This window comes from Clinocottus analis, unplaced genomic scaffold (genome assembly GCF_023055335.1).
Source record: "Clinocottus analis isolate CAN_PGR_092001 unplaced genomic scaffold, fCliAna1.0.p SCAF_2, whole genome shotgun sequence".
Classification (NCBI taxonomy): Eukaryota; Metazoa; Chordata; class Actinopteri; order Perciformes; family Cottidae; genus Clinocottus; species Clinocottus analis.
In genome coordinates this window covers 40,661-63,636 of record NW_027175931.1, presented here as the reverse complement: position 1 = coordinate 63,636, position 22,976 = coordinate 40,661, and the positions used below count along the sequence as shown (strand labels likewise).

The following is a 22,976-nucleotide window of genomic DNA, read 5'->3' as shown; positions in this document are numbered from 1 at the left end:
CCAACGAACGTCTCCCAACGTCTAACCAACGAACGTCTCCTCACGTCTAAAACGAACGTCTCCTCACGTCTAAAACGAACGTCTCCCAACGTCCGACCAACGAATGTCCCCTCACGTCTAACCCAAACGTCTAACGGACGTATGGCGGAGAAAGCTGGATCTTTGAGACAAGAATAGAAACAGCAACAGACATTTATCCGTATACAGTATGTAGTTTTAAATGATAGATTTACAGATTATAGATTAAGTACATACTCCACAGTATCAATAAGTCTTTACATAACGATTAATCAGAATTGTTGTTGTGATTCTGACATCACATGATTAGCAGCGTTAGTCTCTGCTGAGCCGATAAGTTTCTGTCAGCCTCAGCGTGTCTGCTGGCTTCAGCAGAGTACACACACCTGTTGACCAGGGTAACACTACTAGTGAAGCACACAAACACCAGGCAGTAAACAAACACACCTTCTGTTTGATTTCACAAGCAAAAACAAACAATAAAGCAGAATTACATTAATTTACTGCAGTTTTCACAAAATAGTTTGAGATAAATATCACAGATTATTCAGATTTTATTCTTGTTTCAAATATCTCTCTCTCTCACTCACACACACACACACACACACACACGTCATCAACGAGGAGCTGCATTGTTCAAGGTGCTCCTCTTCTTCAGGATCCTCCTCAAGCTCCTCCTCCAACCGATCACATGTCGGACCACAGGATGGCTCTGCCGGCTTTCTCCACACTGGCGACGAACGCTCCTGAAGGCGACCAGGACACGGAGTTGATGGCAGAGCTGCAGAAAAAAAGCAAAACAACATCAAACATCAGTTACGACTGTCACTGTATGTCCCGTCTGTTGCATCCATGATGGAGTCAATCTGGTTCTTACTTGTGATTTCGGTCCAGAGTTCGGTCCACTTTCCCTGTCAGGACGTTCCAGATGTACAGAGATCCATCAGCTGATCCTCCGGCCACGTAGCTGCCGTCAGGACTGAACAACACACACAAAAGAAACATGGCCGCTCACTGACCATTCTACAACTCTTCTAAAATCGGTATCTTATTTCTTTTCTAGTCTTCTAGTCCGACTGCTCAAACACAACGAGTCATCATGCACACTCTGGTGGGAGGAGCTACCATGATGGACTAGCATGACAAGAGGAGCTACCATGATGGACTAGCATGACAAGAGGAGCTACCATGATGGACTAGCATGACGAGAGGAGCTACCATGATGGACTAGCATAACAAGAGGAGCTACCATGATGGACTAGCATGACGAGAGGAGCTACCATGATGGACTAGCATGACGAGAGGGGCCACCATGATGGACTAGCATGACGAGAGGGGCCACCATGATGGACTAGCATGACGAGAGGAGCCACCATGATGGACTAGCATGACGAGAGGAGCTACCATGATGGACTAGCATGACGAGAGGGGCCACCACGATGGACTAGCATGACGAGAGGAGCTACCATGATGGACTAGCATGACGAGAGGAGCTAGCATGATGGTGCTGGCATGACGAGAGGAGCTAGCATGATGGTGCTAGCATGACGAGGGGAGCTACCATGATGGACTAGCATGACAAGACGCGCAAGCAAGATGGACTAGCATGACAAGAAGCGCTACAATTATGGAGCTAGCATGATTGGAGGAGCTACATATATTTTTACGACAGGGCCCTTTAATGTGTAAAATTAACTCACCTGAAGGTGACTCTGGTCCAATCGGCTCCACACTTGAAACCCTGAGCACTAAAAACAACATAAACACAGGTTAGGGACCTGGATCAGAACATAACCCCCCCCACCCACCCCTTCAGGCTGAACCCACCTGAGAGTCTGTTTCACGGTGTTGGTGCGCAGGTCGATGATCTTCACCAGGTCATCTCTGGAGCAGGTGAGCAGCTCGGTGCGGTCGTGATTCAGGTCCAGAGACGTCACTCGGCCCAGCAGCTCCAGCTCCTGGACCGAGGTCTCCGCTCTGACGCACAAACCACACAATATCACACCACACAATATCACCTGACATGACATCACACGGTACGACACACTGTCAGGATACGTCTTTATTAATAATCATTCCCATGTCATTACTGGTTATTAATATCAATACGAACTGACCTGATGTCCCAGAATCTGACCTTCTTGTCGAAGTGTCCGCTCATGACGCACTGCTCCGTGCACACAATGTCGTTACAGCTGGAGCCAGCGAACACCGTCTTCATACCTGCACAGGTGAGGAGGCAGGTGAGGACGCACAAGAACAACCGTACAGACGCACAACAGCACAACAGGGTGACGTACAGACACACAACAACACAACAGGGTGACGTACAGACACACAACAACACAACAGGGTGACGTACAGACTTTGCTGCGCAAGTCCCACAGCTTCAGCGTTCGGTCGTAGCTCCCAGAGACGATGCGAGCGTTGTCCAATAGGAAGCGAGCAGACAGCACCTTCCCACTGTGACCCGTCAAGGTGTGCTAGACACAGACACACACACACACACACACAGTCAGTCAGTCCTCAGCAGCTCATGATGTAACATAAAACGGTCTCAGTCTTGTGGTCTCAGTAGAAGAGTGAGATCAGCACTCAGGCCCCGCCCCCTCAGCCTCAGCTCCATGCTGATTGGTTCTGTTGGATGTCAGTCATCACACTGAGCCTGCAGGGTCTCTGTACAGACTCACACTGTGAGGTCACATCCTGTTTCTCTGTCAGCAGCTCCTGGCACCACCACTGCAGCACTAGAGCATGATGGGAGCACAGACCAGGGGCTGCTGGGAGCCAAAATGGCCGACGAGGTGGGATCTGAGATTCAGACCTTTTACATGTGACATCATGGACCTCAAAACTCAAAACTCAAGACTCAAGACTCACTCTCAGTCTGTAGTCGTCTACGGTCCAGATGCGGCTGGCAAAGTCGTTGGATGCGGCCAGCAGGTAGGAGCCCTGAAGAGATATTAATAAATATTATTATTATTATTGATAACAAGCAGCAGGTAGGAACCCTGAAGAGATATTAATAAATATTATTATTATTATTATTATTATTATTATTGATAACAAGCAGCAGGTAGGAACCCTGAAGAGATATTAATAAATATTATTATTGATAACAAGCAGCAGGTAGGAGCCCTAAAGAGATATTAAGAAATATTATTATTATTATTATTATTATTATTATTATTATTATTATTATTATTATTATTATTATTATTATTATTATTATTATAGATAACAAGCAGCAGGTAGGAGCCCTGAAGAGATATTAACTATTATATAGATAACTATGAAATACTAACATTTAACTCAACACATTTAACTCTTCAACATATTTAACTCTTCAACATATTTAACTCTTCAACATATTTAACTCACAGCGCTGTCGAACTCGATGCTGGTGATTCCAGCGTTGCTGCCGGTCAGAGCGCCTTTAGGCTCACAGCGACCTGGACGCAGGGAGATAAAGCCAGGATTAAAGTCAGGATTAAAGTCAGGAGATTACAGCCAGGATATTTAAAACAGGATTATAGACAGGATTATAGCCGATATTAAAGACAAGATTATAGCCAGGATATTACAGCCAGCAGATTAAAGCCAGGAGATTAAAGCCAGGATATTAAAGCCAGGATTAAAGCCAGGATTAAAGACAGGATATTAAAGACAGGATATTAAAGACAGGATATTAAAGACAGGATATTATAGCCAGGATATTATAGCCAGGATATTTAAAACAGGATTATAGACAGGATTATAGCCGATATTAAAGACAGGATATTAAAGACAGGATATTAAAGCCAGGATTAAAGCCAGGATTAAAGCCAGGATATTAAAGACAGGATATTAAAGACAGGATATTATAGCCAGGATTATAGCCAGGATATTTAAAACAGGATTATAGACAGGATTATAGCCGATATTAAAGACAGGATATTAAAGACAGGATATTAAAGACAGGATTATAGCCAGGATTAAAGCCAGGATATTAAAGACAGGATTATAGCCAGGATTAAAGCCAGGATATTAAAGACAGGATTATAGCCAGGATTAAAGCCAGGATATTAAAGACAGGATTATAGCCAGGATTAAAGACAGGATATTATAGACAGGATTATAGCCAGGATTAAAGCCAGGATATTAAAGACAGGATTATAGCCAGGATTAAAGACAGGATATTATAGACAGGATTATAGCCGATATTAAAGACAGGATATTATAGCCAGAATATTAAAGCCAGGATTAGAATGTAACTAATATGGCTCCTTCATCAATGAGGAAGCAGCTGGTTGTGGGCGTGGCCACCTCATCCAGTGGACCTGCTCTGGACCAGAAGGGATTTCAATGTGTTGCTACGGTCATTTCTCTAAACTTGCTCCGATGAACCGAAAAGCCTGACAAGCGTCATCTTATCCTGGAAAATGATCCAGATAACTCGATGAACCTGGAACGAGGAGCAGGACCTGAGCAGAGACTCATGACATCATCGTCTAGAACACCCACAGAGCAGCTCCTCTACCTGAGGGCGAGAGCTACACCACAGAGCAGCTCCTCTACCTGAGGGCTAAAGCTACACCACAGAGCAGCTCCTCTACCTGAGGGCTAGAGCTACACCACAGAGCAGCTCCTCTACCTGAGGGCTAAAGCTACACCACAGAGCAGCTCCTCTACCTGAGGGCTAAAGCTACACCACAGAGCAGCTCCTCTACCTGAGGGCTAAAGCTACACCACAGATCAGCTCCTCTACCTGAGGGCTAAAGCTGCACCACAGAGCAGCTCCTCTACCTGAGGGCTAAAGCTGCACCACAGAGCAGCTCCTCTACCTGAGGGCTAGAACTACACCACAGAGCAGCTCCTCTACCTGAGGGCTAAAGCTACCCCACAGAGCAGCTCCTCTACCTGAGGGCTAAAGCTACACCACAGAGCAGCTCCTCTACCTGAGGGCTAGAGCTACACCACAGAGCAGCTCCTCTACCTGAGGGCTAGAGCTACACCACAGAGCAGCTCCTGTACCTGAGGGTTAGAGCTACACCACAGAGCAGCTCCTCTACCTGAGGGCTAAAGCTACACCACAGAGCAGCTCCTCTACCTGAGGGCAAGAGCTACACCACAGAGCAGCTCCTCTACCTGAGGGCAAGAGCTACACCACAGAGCAGCTCCTCTACCTGAGGGTTAGAGCTACAACACAGAGCAGCTCCTCTACCTGAGGGTTAGAGCTACAACACAGAGCAGCTCCTCTACCTGAGGACTAGAGCTACAACACAGAGCAGCTCCTCTACCTGAGGACTAGAGCTACAACACAGAGCAGCTCCTCTACCTGAGGGCAAGAGCTACAACACAGAGCAGCTCCTCTACCTGAGGACTAGAGCTACAACACAGAGCAGCTCCTCTACCTGAGGGCAAGAGCTACAACACAGAGCAGCTCCTCTACCTGAGGACTAGAGCTACAACACAGAGCAGCTCCTCTACCTGAGGGCAAGAGCTACAACACAGAGCAGCTCCTCTACCTGAGGACTCACCTGCGACGACCTCCCACAGCTTCACCCTGCGGTCCATCCCTCCTGTTGCTAGGAGACGAGATCCAGGGCTGAACCTCACTGCGTTGACCTCGCCGTCGTGTGCTTCCTGAACACACACACACACACACACACACACACACACACACACACCATAATATATAAAGCAATAAAAACACCCGTTTCTCCTTTTGTTTTGGTCTCAGCTTGAAAACTTGAGATCAGGCCCCTCCCCCTCAGCCTCAGCTCCATGCTGATTGGTTCTGTTGGATGTCAGTCATCACACTGAGCCTGCAGGGTCTCTGTACAGACTCACACTGTGAGGTCACATCCTGTCTGTCAGCAGCTCCTGGCCCCACCAGTGCAGCACTAGAGCATGATGGGAGCACAGACCAGGGGCTGCTGGGAGCCGCAGGGCAGCAGGAGAGGATTGTGGGTAATCAGACCTTTTACTGCTCATCACTGACCAATGAGGATTTAATTGATCAGATGGCAAACGCTACACACATGATCATGGAGTCTTGTGGCTCCACGGTTACTTACGAACACGTGCAGAGCGGTCGAAGGGACTCGAACTTCCGCACACACTCCAGAAAGAGCTTCTGTGTTTTCAGGTGAAGAGCTGAAAGAGTTGGCAGATCGACGCCTGCTGAGGAAAAGGAGCACAGTCGTAACCCAGTCTATTAGGAGAACAACCCCAGCCCAACCAGTCCAAGTCCAACCAGTCCCAGTCCAACCAGTCCCAGTCCAACCAGTCCCAGTTCCAGACCAACCAGTACCAGTCCAACCAGTCCCAGTCCCAGTCCAACCAGTCCCACCAGTCACAGTCCCACCAGTCACAGTCCCACCAGTCACAGTCCCACCAGTCCCAGTCCCAGTCCAACCAGTCTGAGTCTTAACAAAGCCCCGCCCAGCAGGGAGGACCAGGTTCAGTCTTCAGTGGGATCTTGAGGGTTGTTTAGTCTCAGAGTTCAGAACCAGTGAGGAACCTTTGAATCAATCAATCACAGTAATGTGAGGAGGAAAACTGGTTCTAGTCACCAGAGAGACATGAGATTGGAGCTGAATGCTGTGCATCATCATCATCATCATCATCATCATCGTCCAGACTGAAGGTTGAATGTGAATTAGAGAAACTTCAACTAATCAAAGCAGCTGAAGATCCATTTTTTTAACAAAAAGATCTGCTGCTGGTCTGATGAATGAAGACGGATGCTGAGGATCAACAGTCAGTCTCTATAACTAAGTATTGATTTAGTATTGAGATTATTGCATAATCGCGTCACCACAATCCTCACGGTGCGTTCACACTGACAGCCCAACGATCAACAGCCAATCACAAGCCTCCTCTGAAACCTGTGATATGAACTGAGTGGGTAGGATGTTATTATTGATTGGTAAACAATCAAGACAAACCAGACTAAGGCAGACGCTGCCGTCGAGGAGAAGAGCATTTTATTTAAAGAGCATCAACCGAGTCAGCCAGCTGTCAATCAAAGAGCCAACAGTGTGAACAGGTGAGCACACCCAGTCCTTCACCTGGAAAGTGGGGGGACGAGTCCAGGCTGGACACACTCAGACACGCTGGAGACAGACAGACAGACAGACAGACAGACAGGTAGATAGACAGGTGGTGAATCACAACACAGACAGTCCGGATCCCAGAGACCTGAACCGAAGACCTAACACCTACATACCCAAAGATGGTGGAGATGGAGTCCAACAGACCACCAGGAGGAGGCTGGGAGATGTTCTTACTGCAGAAACATAGAAACTAAGATCAGAACCAGTCGACACCACGTCTTCTAACGTCTCTTTGTGTTTGACCAACACCACGTCTTCTAACGTCTCGTTGTGTTTGACCAACACCACGTCTTCTAACGTCTCGTTGTGTTTGACCAACACCACGTCTTCTAACGTCTCTTTGTGTTTGACCAACACCACGTCTTCTAACGTCTCTTTGTGTTTGACCAACACCACGTCTTCTAACGTCTCGTTGTGTTTGACCAACACCACGTCTTCTAACGTCTCTTTGTGTTTGACCAACACCACGTCTTCTAACGTCTCGTTGTGTTTGACCAACACCACGTCTTCTAACGTCTCGTTGTGTTTGACCAACACCACGTCTTCTAACGTCTCTTTGTGTTTGACCAACACCACGTCTTCTAACGTCTCGTTGTGTTGGACCAACACCACGTCTTCTAACGTCTCGTTGTGTTGGACCAACACCACGTCTTCTAACGTCTCGTTGTGTTTGACCAACACCACGTCTTCTAACTCTCCCAGTCCAGCCCATTAGTTCATACTGGTCTCACCTGGGAGTTCTGCTGAGCGGCGCCTTCGGGGAGGTCTCTCCGCCCCCCTTACCGCCGTCCTCTGCCAGAACCTCGATGTCGTCGTCCCTGAGGACCAACAGAGTCAGTTGGGAGACGACCAGCGTTATTTCTGTAGAGCAGATAAAAGGAGTACTGACGGCTCGATGGGCAGCGGCTCTTTGGCTGCGTCGGCCAGTTCCTTCTGCAGTTTGGCCTGTCTGCGCCTGAAACACCAAGCAGAGGATCCAGCTCATGTCCGTGAGGAGGATCCAGCTCATGTCCGTGAGGAGGATCCAGCTCATGTCCGTGAGGAGGATCCAGCTCATGTCCGTGAGGAGGATCCAGCTCATGTCCGTGAGGAGGATCCAGCTCATGTCCATGACCTCCATCCCCTCCAGGTGTGCGGCTCACCTGCTGTCCTTCTCGTTCTCGGCGTTCAGCTTGTTGGCCTCCTGAGCCTTCTCGGCCATCCAGCGGGACACCAGCTCCTGGTTGTCGTCGGTGGTCTTTCTCAGCTTCTCCTCCAGAGCAGAGAAGGTGATCTGCAGGGCGTCGTACTCGTCCTTCAGCGTCTGGTTGGCCCTCTCCAGGTCCTGCAGACACACAGGACGTCAGTTAAACTCAACACGTTTCAAGTTTCTTTCTTCTCTTTCACAGGAACTACAGACGTTTAGAGGAATGAAAGGTCTCAGCTTGAAAACTTGAGATCAGGCCCCGCCTCCCCCTCAGCCTCAGCTCCGTGCTGATTGGTTCTGTTGGATGTCAGTCATCACACTGAGCCTGCAGGGTCTCTGTACAGACTCACACTGTGAGGTCACATCCTGTTTCTCTGTCAGCAGCTCCTGGCCCCACCAGTGCAGCACTAGAGCATGATGGGAGCACAGACCAGGGGCTGCTGGGAGCCACAGGGCAGCAGGAGAGGATTGTGGGTAATCAGACCTTTTACTGCTCATCACTGACCTTTATCACGTCTCTGAAGTCTCAGTACCAAAGTCTGCTGTACACAGGACGTCCAGGTGAGGCTTACCTGCAGCAAGCTCCTCAGCTCTCGACAGTCTCCCTCCAGGCTGCTGATCTGCTGCTGGAACTCCGCCATCCTGCACACACGACACGCCTCATGCTGCTGAGTGTGTGGAGGTGTGTGTGTGTGTGTATGGTATAGTGTGTGTCCTCACCTGGCCTCGTTGCTCTGGATCTCTTTGTCCTTCAGGTGAATCTGGTTGTTCAGGTCGATGACGTTCTGAGCGAGCTGAGGACAAACACACAGGGATCAAGGACTTCCCAAGGTCACCGCCTCTCCTTGAGATGGACCAACAAGTGTTGGCCATCTGGAACGGATAACGGATGCTGATGGCATTCCTGTGTGAGATACTGGTGACATCACTTCCTGTGTGAGATACTGGTGACATCACTTCCTGTGTGAGATACTGGTGACATCACTTCCTGTATGAGATACTGGTGACATCACTTCCTGTGTGAGATACTGGTGACATCACTTCCTGTGTGAGATGACCCACCTCTCCTCGTTTCTTGTGCAGCTCCGTCAGCTCCTCCTGGTGTTTGATTCTCATATGAGACATCTCCTGCTGCAGGACGTCACTGCGGCCGTCTGTCCCCGAGCTGCAGACACAGAGAGACACGTCACAGGGGACCAGGACCCCACGCAGGGGACCAGGACCCCGCGCAGGGGACCAGGACCCCACGCAGGGGACCAGGACCCCACGCAGGGGACCAGGACCCCACGCAGGGGACCAGGACCCCGCGCAGGGGACCAGGACCCCGCGCAGGGGACCAGGACCCCACGCAGGGGACCAGGACCCCGCGCAGGGGACCAGGACCCCGCGCAGGGGACCAGGACCCCGCGCAGGGGACCAGGACCCCGCGCAGGGGACCAGGACCCCGCGCAGGGGACCAGGACCCCGCGCAGGGGACCAGGACCCCGCGCAGGGGACCAGGACCCCGCGCAGGGGACCAGGACCCCGCGCAGGGGACCAGGACCCCACGCAGGGGACCAGGACCCCACGCAGGGGACCAGGACCCCGCGCAGGGGACCAGGACCCCACGCAGGGGACCAGGACCCCACGCAGGGGACCAGGACCCCACGCAGGGGACCAGGACCCCGCGCAGGGGACCAGGACCCCGCGCAGGGGACCAGGACCCCGCGCAGGGGACCAGGACCCCACACAGGGGACCAGGACCCCGCGCAGGGGACCAGGACCCCGCGCAGGGGACCAGGACCCCGCGCAGGGGACCAGGACCCCGCGCAGGGGACCAGGACCCCGCGCAGGGGACCAGGACCCCGCGCAGGGGACCAGGACCCCGCGCAGGGGACCAGGACCCCGCGCAGGGGACCAGGACCCCGCGCAGGGGACCAGGACCCCGCGCAGGGGACCAGGACCCCGCGCAGGGGACCAGGACCCCGCGCAGGGGACCAGGACCCCGCGCAGGGGACCAGGACCCCGCGCAGGGGACCAGGACCCCACACAGGGGACCAGGACCGCACACAGGGGACCAGGACCGCACACAGGGGACCAGGACCCCACGCAGGGGACCAGGACCCCACGCAGGGGACCAGGACCCCACGCAGGGGACCAGGACCCCACGCAGGGGACCAGGACACGTCACAGGGGACCAGGACACGTCACAGGGGACCAGGACACGTCACAGGGGACCAGGACCCCACACAAGGGACTCACCCGGCCTCGTGTCCTCTCTGGACGTCATACTTGTCTGTCTGGTATCGTTCTGACAAAACTGTCTGCAGGTCTGACTTCTCCAACAGACGGTTATCTACACAGAGAGAGAGACGGGTCATGAAACTGTCTGTCCACACTGAGACCAGAGGAGAGACATGAGGAGGAGGAGGAGGAGAGACAACAGGAGGAGGCGAGACAACAGGAGGGGGAGGAAGAGAGACAACAAGAGGGGGAGGAGAGACAACAGGAGGAGGAGGAGAGACAACAAGAGGAGGAGGAGAGACAACAGGAGGAGGAGGAGAGACAACAGGAGGAGAGACAACAGGAGGAGAGACAACAGGAGGAGAGACAACACGAGGAGAGACAACAGGAGGAGAGACAACAGGAGGAGGAGGAGAGACAACAGGAGGAGGAGGAGAGACAACAGGAGGAGGAGAGACAACAGGAGGAGAGACAACAGGAGGAGAGACAACAGGAGGAGAGACAACAGGAGGAGGAGGAGAGACAACAGGAGGAGGAGGAGAGACAACAGGAGGAGAGACAACAGGAAGTGAGACTCACACTGGAGGACGATCTCCTCGAAGGCTTGTCTCTGAACTCGGTCTCTGATCTTCAGCTGCTCTGAGACGTGTTTCCTCCAGGAACACACACATCTCTCAGCCATGACCTACGCGCACACACACACACACACACACACACACACACACACACACACACACACACACACACGGTGGTCTCATAGTATTGTACTCTGAGTACTTTTACTGTAACTGTATTGATAGTAGAAGTGTAACAGAACACAGTACGTCATCGTGTAAACAAGGTGAAGTGTATCTTCGGTATAACGCGATGGCAGCATAAGTCGCGATGTGATGACGTCGCTGGCTACGGAACCCGTGTTTACGCGAAGTGAACGTAACCGTTAACACGGGGGGTAATGCGGGGAATTGGTGGGTCCACGCGCACCATAATGCACAATAAGTGACGTCAGCGTTAACTCACTCGTGGAACTTTAATTAACGCGCAGATTACGGCATCAATTAGCATGGTCACGTGTTGAGCTGCTCGAGCCTCTGTTAGCATGTGTAGCTAACCCGCTAAAGGCGCTGTCCTCTCTAAGGAACCAGCTGGAGGAGCAACAACACGTCTGTGTGAGAGCCGGTCCCGACAACGGGTCCCCGTGACTCGACATGTTAGCATGCTAAGTTAGCAACATGCTGCAGACCTTGGTTAAAAAGAAAGAACATTAAAACTTACACCATTTAACGGCGTTCTTCTTCTGTGGTTTAACTGCGTTTGGTTGTTCTTTTTTTCCCGTCAAGCTGCGTTAGGTTCTTCTACGGTCTAACTATGGTTCCTTTCTTCTTCTACGGTCTCACTGTAGCTCCTTTCTTCTTCTACGGTATAAGTGCGGCTCCTTTCTTCTTCTACGGTCTAGAGTTGGTTGAGTTGAGAGTCTTCAGGGTTTGAGCTGCTGTGAATGGTCCAATCCCAATCTCCACCCTAAACCCTGGAGCCCTGAACCCTCAGGGACTCACTGACGTCAGCTGCTGAGTGGTTGAGTGTGAGAGTCTGTGAGTTCTTGATGGTGTGAATATGAATGACAGCACTTTACTGCAACATCACGTGACTACATTAAAACATATTGTGTATTTATTTTATTCTTTTTATTCACTGGTTTGAACGTCTTCCTCACGAGATAAGTCCTTTTAAATTATTTATTTACTCATTTTGTCAAAATTAAATGTTTGATGAATGTACAAATATATATATATATATATATATATATATATATATATATATATATATATAAAATATATATATAAAATATATATATATATATTCTGTTTGCATTCCTCTGATTCATGTGTTTTATGTTCCATAATGTTGTAAAGGTATTTTATCAGCTAAATGGCCACGTGCCTCTTTGTTTACCTTTTTTTTAACGTCTCCGTTCTTCCATTGGGAACTGCGTGTTTAACGTCATGTTGAAGTGCATTGTGGGTAATTCCCTTCGGCATAGTCAGCATCTAATGTTGACTTACTGAAAGGGTTCATAAAGAGCTCAACATGTCCGCCACAGAGCCCTCAGGCCCTCCACCATGTGACACTGGGACACCCCTAAACCCTCAAGGACTTCACGGGAGCCTCAAAGTCCGTGAGTCATGAGGGAGGAGACTGGGATTGAGCCTATGACTCCTTTCTTCTTCTACGTTCTGACTGTGACTCCTTCTTCTATGTTCTGACTGTGACTCCTTCTTCGTTCTGACTGTGACTCCTTTCTTCTTTGTTCTGACTATGACTCCTTTCTTCTTCTACGTTCTGTGACTCCTTTCTTCTTCTACGTTCTGACTGTGACTCCTTTCTTCTATGTTCTGACTATGACTCCTTTCTTCTTCTACGTTCTGTGACTCCTTTCTTCTTCTACGTTCTGACTGTGACTCCTTTCTTCTTCTACGTTCTGACTGTGACTCCTTTCTTCTTCTACGTTCTGACTGACTCTTTTCTTCTTCTACGGTAACCTCAGCGGTGTTGACTCACGGTGCTCCAGGTTCTCTTTTTCTTAGCCAACATCAGCTACTTCAGCTGCCTCCCTCCAGCTCGGTGCCATTTTTGCTCCTACACAGACCTCTGTGATGGTCGTGCGAATGTGACTCTGGCCCAGTCCTAATGTCCCCTGAACCCTGAGGGACTCACTGACGTCAGCTCAAAGAGATAGTCATAAGTATGAGATAGAAAGTCACAAGTATGAGATAGAAAGCCACAAGTATGAGATAGAAAGTTGTGATATGTTTTTCAGAGAGCTCATATAGCCTCCATAGATAAACTGTATGATCTGTGAATGTTTCTGTGAATGTAATGTTAAACAGATCGATGAGGTGTTAATAAAGTTTTATTGAGTACAGTTTAAAGACAGAAATATAATTATATATCTTATTGAATCATTGATATTAAACCCAGGCTGGTTAATGATGCCAACAGATAAACTATTATCATTATTATTATGAAAACACTAGTTTACAGATACAATACATTCTGTTTCCATCAGTTGATATCAAAACAATGTATTTCTCAACAATAAAATGATGACTTCTCTATTTACTAATAAGGATCAATAACTATCTAATAGTTTTTTTCCAATAATAAAATAACAGACTATTATTTGCATGTAACAGTTCTCCGTTACCTGACACGATAAACTCATGTGTAAAAGTAATTTATGATAATTAAAAGAATACAGACGTTATAGAAAAACTCAATAATTTGAGGATTTACTTAATAAATCACTCTAAATGAAAGTTTTTTGTATTTGGAATCATCATTTCATTTTCTGTTTCCTAACTTATCGTTGAATTAATGTTCACAGAAGTAAAGTTTAAAAACAAGGAACAAATCAAGAGTTCTGAAGATTTCTATTAATAATCCAGATTATAGCAGGTTCAAGATCAAACCAGTAAAGTGTAAAATAATGCTACAGAACTGGCTCTGCTCCAGACCCTCTGAGGCTCCAGACCCTCTGAGGCTCCAGACCCTCTGAGGCTCCAGACCCTCTGGGGCTCCAGACCCTCTGGGGCTCCAGACCCTCTGAGGCTTCAGACCCTCTGGGGCTCCAGACCCTCTGGGGCTCCAGACCCTCTGAGGCTTCAGACCCTCTGAGGCTTCAGACCCTCTGGGGCTCCAGACCCTCTGGGGCTCCAGACCCCCTCCTCAGGCCTTGTCCGGTTTGGGGCTCTCTGGGACAGCCAGAGACTCCAGAGAGGACCGCTCATCTGGTTCTTGAAGCAACTCCTCTTTATCACTGCAGAAAGAGATCAATATCATTACATCAATCATTACATCAATCAGTCATTACATCAGTAGGCCAATCAATAAATTATCCCCTCCCTCAGCAGAGACCCTTTGATTGAGGGAACAAGGAGACCTTCAACACCATCGTTCCTGAAGTCTGCCGTGTGATCCGGATTACAGCCACAGGGGGCGCTGGTGTGACCGGCTCGTAAGCAGCAGTTTACCATCAGCACTGAGGCAGGTTGTGGTACCCAATCAGTCTGAAGACCTTTCATCCTACTGATACAGTCTAATGACTTGAGATGGACCACATGGAGCGAGATCACATTCAGGTCTGCTTCGCTATCCAGCTGGTAGACAATTGTTCTGACATCGCTTCCTCTTTTTCTCTCCACAAGGATTACAAACGGAAACCAGAACCGTGTCCGGTTTCCATCCGATTCGTTAAATTCCTGGCCAGAATCTGTTCATGGAGATTAAATGTTACCTGATAGAAGATAGACGGCGGGACCGACTGTGGCGTCTCAGCGTGATGACGACGAGCGTAACCAGCAGCAGAGCAGAGATGGCAGCCAGAGTGACGAAGAGGAAGACAGCTGGAAGAGACCAGAAGAAGACTGTGTTAGTCATCAACACGAAGGGGGGGGGCGGGGGGGGGTGTTAGACCTTAGTGCTGATAGAGGACTTGTCTCTGGTCTTGTTAGACCCTAGTGCTGATAGAGGACTTGTCTCTGGTCTTGTTAGACCTTAGTGCTTCATTTGACACCATTGACCAAGTCATTTTATTACAGAGACCAGACCAGTGGATTGGTATTAGAGGTACAGCATTAAGCTGGTTTAAGTCCCGTTCACCAGATGGATCTCAGTTTGTGTAAACGATGAAGCCTCGATGGCCACCAACGTTCATCATGGAGTTCCACAAGGTTCTGTGCTTGGACCACTTCCATTCACCTTCTATATGCTTCTTTTATGTTAACAGAAGACACTCTATAAACCTTCACTGCTATGTCGATGATACTCAACTATATCTGACCATCAAGCCAGATGAAATCCAGCAGGTATCTAAACTTCAGGCGTGTCTTAAAGACATAAAAACCTGGATGACCTGCAACTTCCTGCTGTTGAACTCAAGACTGAAGTTATTTTACTTGACCCAGAACACCTCAAAAATCAATTCTGTGATGATGTTTCTCTGGATGGCATCGCTCTGCATCCACCACCACCGTAAAGAATCTCTGAGTTATCTCTGATCAGGACTTTAACTCCCAGGTCAAGCAAATCCCAAGGACTGCCTTTTTTCACCTACGTAACATTCAAACAATCCCGCACGTCTTGTCTCAAAGCGATGCAGAAACTTCGATTCACACATTTATTGCTTCTAGACTGGATTACTGTAACTCCTTATTATCAGGCTGCTCTGGAAATCCCCCTAGGTCTCTTCAGTTGATCCAGAATGCTGCAGCTCGTGTACCAACAAGGAGAGATCTTAGTACCTTATTACCCCACGAGAGAGATCATAGTACCTTATTACCCCACTAGAGAGATCATAGTACCATATTACCCCACTAGAGAGATCATAGTACCTTATTACCCCACTAGAGACATCATACTACCATATCACCCCACTAGAGAGATCGTAGTACCTTATTACCCCACTAGAGAGATCATAGTACCTTATTACCCCACTAGAGAGATCATAGTACCATATTACCCCACTAGAGAGATCATAGTACCTTATTACCCCACTAGAGACATCATACTACCATATCACCCCACTAGAGAGATCGTAGTACCTTATTACCCCACTAGAGAGATCATAGTACCTTATTACCCCACGAGAGAGATCATAGTACCTTATTACCCCACTAGAGAGATCATAGTACCATATTACCCCACTAGAGAGATCATACTACCATATCACCCCACTAGAGAGATCGTAGTACCTCATTACCCCACTAGAGAGATCATAGTACCTTATTACCCCACTAGAGAGATCGTAGTACCTTATTACCCCACTAGAGAGATCATAGTACCTCATTACCCCACTAGAGAGATCATAGTACTATATTACCCCACTAGAGAGATCATAGTACCTTATTACCCCACTAGAGAGATCATAGTACTATATTACCCCACTAGAGAGATCATAGTACTATATTACCCCACTAGAGAGATCATAGTACCTCATTACCCCACTAGAGAGATCATAGTACTATATTACCCCACTAGAGAGATCATAGTACCATATCACCCCACTAGAGAGATCGTAGTACCTCATTACCCCACTAGAGAGATCATAGTACCTTATTACCCCACTAGAGAGATCGTAGTACCTTATTACCCCACTAGAGAGATCATAGTACCTTATTACCCCACGAGAGAGATCATAGTACCTTATTACCCCACGAGAGAGATCATAGTACCTTATTACCCCACGAGAGAGATCATAGTACCATATTACCCCACGAGAGAGATCATAGTACCATATTACCCCACGAGAGAGATCATAGTACCATATTACCCCACGAGAGAGATCATAGTACCATATTACCCCACGAGAGAGATCATAGTACCTCATTACCCCACTAGAGAGATCATAGTACCTTATTACCCCACTAGAGAGATCATAGTACCTCATTACCCCACTAGAGAGATCATAGTACCTTATTACCCCACTAGAGAGATCATAGTACCTTATTACCCCACGAGAGAGATCATAGTACCATATTACCCCACTAGAGAGATCATAGTACCTTATTACCCCACGAGAGAGATCATAGTACCTTATTACCCCACTAGAGACATCATAGTACCTTATTACCCCACTAGAGAGATCATAGTACCCCACTAGAGAGATCATAGTACCATATTACCCCACTAGAGAGATCATAGTACCTTATTACCCCACTAGAGAGATCATAGTACCTTATTACCCCACTAGAGAGATCATAGTACCTTATTACCCCACTAGAGAGATCATAGTACCTTATTACCCCACTAGAGACATCATAGTACCTTATTACCCCACTAGAGAGATCATAGTACCTTATTACCCCACTAGAGAGATCATAGTACCTTATTACCCCACTAGAGAGATCATAGTACCTTATTACCCCACTAGAGACATCATAGTACCTTATTACCCCACTAGAGAGATCATAGTACCTTATTACCCCACTAGAGAGATCATAGTACCTTATTACCCCACGAGAGAGATCATAGTACCATATTACCCCACTAGAGAGATCATAGTACCTTATTACCCCACGAGAGAGATCATAGTACCTTATTACCCCACTAGAGACATCATAGTACCTTATTACCCCACTAGAGAGATCATAGTACCCCACTAGAGAGATCATAGTACCATATTACCCCACTAGAGAGATCATAGTACCTCATTACCCCACTAGAGAGATCATAGTACCTTATTACCCCACTAGAGAGATCATAGTACCTTATTACCCCACTAGAGAGATCATAGTACCTTATTACCCCACTAGAGACATCATAGTACCTTATTACCCCACTAGAGAGATCATAGTACCTTATTACCCCACTAGAGAGATCATAGTACCTTATTACCCCACTAGAGACATCATAGTACCTTATTACCCCACTAGAGAGATCATAGTACCTTATTACCCCACTAGAGAGATCATAGTACCTTATTACCCCACTAGAGACATCATAGTACAAACTGAAAGAGTAAAAACTAACCTGCAGTCCAATGTTCACGAACTTTTCCGCGATGTTCAAAGGAACCTGGAGGAAGAACACGTACACATTATTAAATACATTCAGGACACGCACACACACACACACACACACACACACACACACACACACACACACACACACACACACACACACACCGTTTACCGTCTCGTCTGCAGCGGCTCAAACACTCGGCCTTGGTGCTGTAGCGGTTCTGGTTTCCACGACAACCGCCATAAAGGAATGATTGACAGGTGGCGCTGTTGGAGTCGTAGTAGAACATCGGGAAGGCCGCCCGACAGGGACCGGGGTCAGAGGTCACCATGCAGCCATCTGCACGCACACACACACACACGGTTTAACATCACATGTCAAAATACTTATTGATAACCCTGAGAGAGAGAGAGAAAGAGAGAGAGAGAGAGAGCGGAGAGAGAGAGAGAGAGAGAGAGAGAGAGAGAGAGAGAGAGAGAGAGAGAGAGAGAGCGGAGAGAGAGAGAGAGAGAGAGAGAGACAGAGAGAGAGAGAGAGAGAGAGAGAGAGAGAGAGAGAGAGAGAGAGAGAGAGAGAATGTACCTTTGTATTCTGTTGAAACTTCATCAGTGAAATCTTCCTTGACGGAGGAAAGAACTCTGACTGAAGAGAAGACGACGTATTCAAGTTACTGCTTTGTGTAAAACCACCAGACTGTAACTCCATCAATGTGAACCTAATGACCTGCACAGGTACAGACAGGTGTGTTGCTCACCTGTACAGGTACAGACAGGTGTGTTGCTCACCTGTACAGGTACAGACAGGTGTGTTGCTCACCTGTACAGGTACAGACAGGTGTGTTGCTCACCTGTACAGGTACAGACAGGTGTGTTGCTCACCTGTACATGTTGCCACGCAGCTCTCCTTGCTGACATAGTTGTTCTTGTTTCCCCTGCAGCCTCCGTAGATGAATGTTTGACAGTTACCTGTCTTGCTGTTGTAGTACCAGTGCTCAAAGGCCGCTCTGCAGGGACCCACCTGAGGCTCCGCCCCGCAGTGCTCTGGCAGGAGGAAGCAAAGAGGAAGCAGAGCTGAGCCGCATGTTTGGTTCAGAAATGTCTTTAACTCTGTTTCATGTCCAAGCGGACAAAATAAACTGATGAGAATTCATAAAACAAATGTGAATCTGAGTATTGAGCTTCACTGGGACTCATTTAGGCAAATATCTGCTTAATAACTCAGATAAACAGTGAACATATAAATATCTGCTTAATAACTCAGATAAACAGTGAACATATAAATATAATAAATTAAATCATCTTCACATGAGAAAACAGTTCAAACATACCAGCGAAGTCAGCAGCAGACATTTCTGTAGGAGAGAAGACAAAGTTACTGAGTCATACACAATAACACACACACACACACACACACACACACACACACACACACACACACACACACACACACACACACACACACACACACACACACACACACGTTACCTTTCTCCTGAGCAGAGGTTGATGCTGTTGCAACAGGTTCAACATCCTGAGACCCTTCAAGAAGACAGAGAATACTACAGGTATTACTCCCAGTACTACAGGTATTACTCCCAGTACTACAGGTATTACTCCCAGTACTACAGTTATTACTCCCAGTACTACAGGTATTACTCCCAGTACTACAGTTATTACTCCCAGTACTACAGTTATTACTCCCAGTACTACAGGTATTACTCCCAGTACTACAGGTATTACTCCCAGTACTACAGGTATTACTCCCAGTACTACAGGTATTACTACCAGTACTACAGGTATTACTACCAGTACTACAGGTATTACTACCAGTATTACAGTTATTACTACCAGTACTACAGTTATTACTACTAGTACTACAGTTATTACTACCAGTACTACAGTTACCAGCTGGTTCTGGTATGGTGATGAGGTCACATGTCATCATGTTGGACCTGCAGGAACCAGCTGGTTCTGGTTCTGGTCCCAGAGCCCATCAGGTTTAACTCTTAGATCCAACTGAACCTCCTAAACCCAGAAGACCAGGAAGTGGCGCTGCTTTAAGATGGACACTGCCAGCTGGTTTCAAACTACTAACTTGTATTGTTGCAACACACACAATGTGTGTGTGTGTGTGTGTGTGTGTGTGTGTGTGTGTGTGTTATGATCGATTCAGTCAGGAAATGGTCAGACAGAAAGATGGACGGATGAGGAATCTGTGACTTTTGTAACACAAGTCCTGAACAAAAAGAGTCGTCAGTAAAGGTGTGTTCAGGTGTTTGTCTTCAGGATCAGAGTTCACAGAACCGGTCAGACAGCAACCCGACACCACGACAGACTCACACAAGTTGGACCCGCTGAAGCAGAAGGACAAAGAGAACACGTCGACACACTGGTCCACATTCAACAAGTTACTTCACCAGAAATCAATTCTGTGATGATGTTTCTCTGGATGGCATCGCTCTGCATCCACCACCACCGTAAAGAATCTCTGAGTTATCTCTGATCAGGACTTTAACTCCCAGGTCAAGCAAATCCCAAGGACTGCCTTTTTTCACCTACGTAACATTCAAACAATCCCGCACGTCTTGTCTCAAAGCGATGCAGAAACTTCGATTCACACATTTATTGCTTCTAGACTGGATTACTGTAACTCCTTATTATCAGGCTGCTCTGGAAATCCCCCTAGGTCTCTTCAGTTGATCCAGAATGCTGCAGCTCGTGTACCAACGAGGAGAGATCTTAGTACCTTATTACCCCACTAGAGAGATCATAGTACCTTATTACCCCACTAGAGAGATCATAGTACCTTATTACCCCACGAGAGAGATCATAGTACCATATTACCCCACTAGAGAGATCATAGTACCATATTACCCCACTAGAGAGATCATAGTACTATATTACCCCACTAGAGAGATCATAGTACCTTATTACCCCACTAGAGAGATCATATTACTATATTACCCCACTAGAGAGGTCATAGTACCATATTACCCCACTAGAGAGATCATATTACTATATTACCCCACGAGAGAGATCATAGTACTATATTACCCCACGAGAGAGATCATAGTACTATATTACCCCACGAGAGAGATCATAGTACCTTATTACCCCACGAGAGAGATCATAGTACCATATTACCCCACTAGAGAGATCATAGTACCATATTACCCCACTAGAGAGATCATAGTACTATATTACCCCACTAGAGAGATCATAGTACCTTATTACCCCACTAGAGAGATCATATTACTATATTACCCCACTAGAGAGGTCATAGTACCATATTACCCCACTAGAGAGATCATATTACTATATTACCCCACGAGAGAGATCATAGTACCTTATTACCCCACTAGAGAGATCATAGTACCTTATTACCCCACTAGAGAGATCATAGTACCATATTACCCCACTAGAGAGATCATAGTACCATATTACCCCACTAGAGAGATCATATTACTATATTACCCCACGAGAGAGATCATAGTACCTTATTACCCCACTAGAGAGATCATAGTACCTTATTACCCCACTAGAGAGATCATAGTACCATATTACCCCACTAGAGAGATCATAGTACCTTATTACCCCACTAGAGAGATCATAGTACCTTATTACCCCACTAGAGAGATCATAGTACCTTATTACCCCACTAGAGAGATCATAGTACCATATTACCCCACTAGAGAGATCATAGTACCATGTTACCCCACTAGAGAGATCATAGTACTATATTACCCCACTAGAGAGATCATAGTACTATATTACCCCACTAGAGAGATCATAGTACCTTATTACCCCACTAGAGAGATCATATTACTATATTACCCCACTAGAGAGATCATAGTACTATATTACCCCACTAGAGAGATCATAGTACCTTATTACCCCACTAGAGAGATCATAGTACCATATTATTCCTTATTATATAATTCTGGTCACGTGACATGTATTGCCCCTCCTCCGTGAGGAAGTGGTATTTTGTTGATTTAAAGGTCACTTTTTAAATCAGGGCAATAAACTGAAATGTTCACATTCGTTGTCATCTTTTACTTCCTGATCCTAACTATCAGGTTTTCATGAGCCTGAGAGGAAGTGGAGCGACCGGTCGGACCGGAAGCCCCGAGCAGAGAACAGAGACCTGCGTTCCTCACCTGACAGGTAAGCGTGATGATGTCAGAGGAGGAAACCAGCTCACTATTGATCATCAACTTGTTTATTAGCTTTAATCATGAACTTAATATTAACTTTTCTTCACTTCAGCAATATAATTTACTTTGAAATATTGGTCATGCTGAAGACCACGTAGTCCTCAGCGCCCACGTCTAAAGGGTCTTAAAGTATTATGATCATCAATAATTGATATTCAGATAATCGAGCCCCTCTGATCAGATGTATTGATTATCTTGTTGTTCTTGGCTGAAAGTATTAAGATACTCAATATTAAGATAATCAATATTAAGATCAGAAGTATTGATCTCTTACGGTTCTCGGTCAGGTTGCTCAGTGGCTGCCAGGAGCTCATCAGCGGGACGACGTGCTTCTTGTCCCCGGCGTCCTGCGGCTTCGCGCCGGCCTCCCTCGGGCCCTTCCTGCGGTAAACCCTGGTCCTGGTCGCGGGCCCGAGGACGCACACGTCCCGGTCCCCGTGCAGGCAGGAGACCAGCAAGCACTGGAGCGGGCCGTCCTGCGGGTCCCGCAGCAGGACCAGATCGCAGTCCGACCTGGCGCAGCACTTCGCCCGGCAGCTCTCCGAGTCCGGGACCTCCGAGATCCGGTCCAGGCTCAGCCCCATGGCGGCGTCCACGACGGCCAGACCCTGGTCCGGATCCACGGACTGGTCCCAGTCACAGCCCAGAGCCAGACCGGCACCCAGCAGGACCAAGACCAACAGACTCCACCGGTCCATCTTCTTCTGATCCAGAT

At 47.6% G+C, this 22,976-nt stretch overlaps 2 protein-coding genes and 3 non-coding genes across 7 annotated transcripts; all 5 read right to left on the bottom strand.

Moving 5' to 3' along the window:
• Positions 1-243: 243 nt before the first annotated feature.
• Positions 244-12,194, bottom strand: atg16l1 (ATG16 autophagy related 16-like 1 (S. cerevisiae)). 3 transcript variants are annotated; one of them, XM_068584244.1, is made up of 21 exons: positions 11,803-12,194; positions 11,107-11,212; positions 10,546-10,639; positions 9,367-9,469; positions 9,025-9,098; positions 8,877-8,946; positions 8,261-8,442; positions 8,008-8,073; positions 7,850-7,936; positions 7,232-7,291; positions 7,074-7,118; positions 6,078-6,180; positions 5,538-5,643; positions 3,400-3,470; positions 2,899-2,970; positions 2,381-2,501; positions 2,136-2,241; positions 1,846-1,995; positions 1,719-1,766; positions 896-997; positions 244-799 (listed from the first exon to the last, which is right to left on the bottom strand). In XM_068584244.1, the coding sequence occupies exons 2-21, from the start codon at positions 11,207-11,209 to the stop codon at positions 706-708; spliced, it is 1,857 nt and encodes a 618-aa protein (XP_068440345.1). In that variant the 5' UTR covers positions 11,210-11,212; positions 11,803-12,194; the 3' UTR covers positions 244-705. The 3 variants fall into 3 exon arrangements, with proteins under 3 accessions (XP_068440345.1, XP_068440346.1, XP_068440347.1); XM_068584245.1 differs by lacking the exon at positions 7,074-7,118 and having other exon boundaries at positions 245-799; positions 6,078-6,183; XM_068584246.1 differs by lacking the exon at positions 7,074-7,118 and having other exon boundaries at positions 246-799; positions 11,803-12,193.
• On the bottom strand, positions 2,586-2,866 carry LOC137791221 (small Cajal body-specific RNA 6). Its single transcript, XR_011078015.1, has one exon. It is a non-coding gene; the product is annotated as a small Cajal body-specific RNA 6 (non-coding RNA).
• Positions 5,733-6,002, bottom strand: LOC137791218 (small Cajal body-specific RNA 6). The gene has a single exon (XR_011078012.1). It is a non-coding gene; the product is annotated as a small Cajal body-specific RNA 6 (non-coding RNA).
• On the bottom strand, positions 8,534-8,810 carry LOC137791220 (small Cajal body-specific RNA 6). The gene has a single exon (XR_011078014.1). It is a non-coding gene; the product is annotated as a small Cajal body-specific RNA 6 (non-coding RNA).
• A 1,237-nt stretch (positions 12,195-13,431) lies between the features above and the next one.
• On the bottom strand, positions 13,432-22,959 carry LOC137791056 (kunitz-type protease inhibitor 2-like). Its single transcript, XM_068585760.1, has 9 exons — positions 22,536-22,959; positions 19,530-19,583; positions 19,373-19,396; positions 18,924-19,085; positions 18,628-18,687; positions 18,217-18,384; positions 18,055-18,099; positions 14,822-14,930; positions 13,432-14,344 (listed from the first exon to the last, which is right to left on the bottom strand). Exons 1-9 carry the CDS (start codon positions 22,957-22,959, stop codon positions 14,254-14,256), a joined length of 1,137 nt encoding a protein of 378 aa, XP_068441861.1. The 3' UTR covers positions 13,432-14,253.
• Positions 22,960-22,976: the final 17 nt, after the last annotated feature.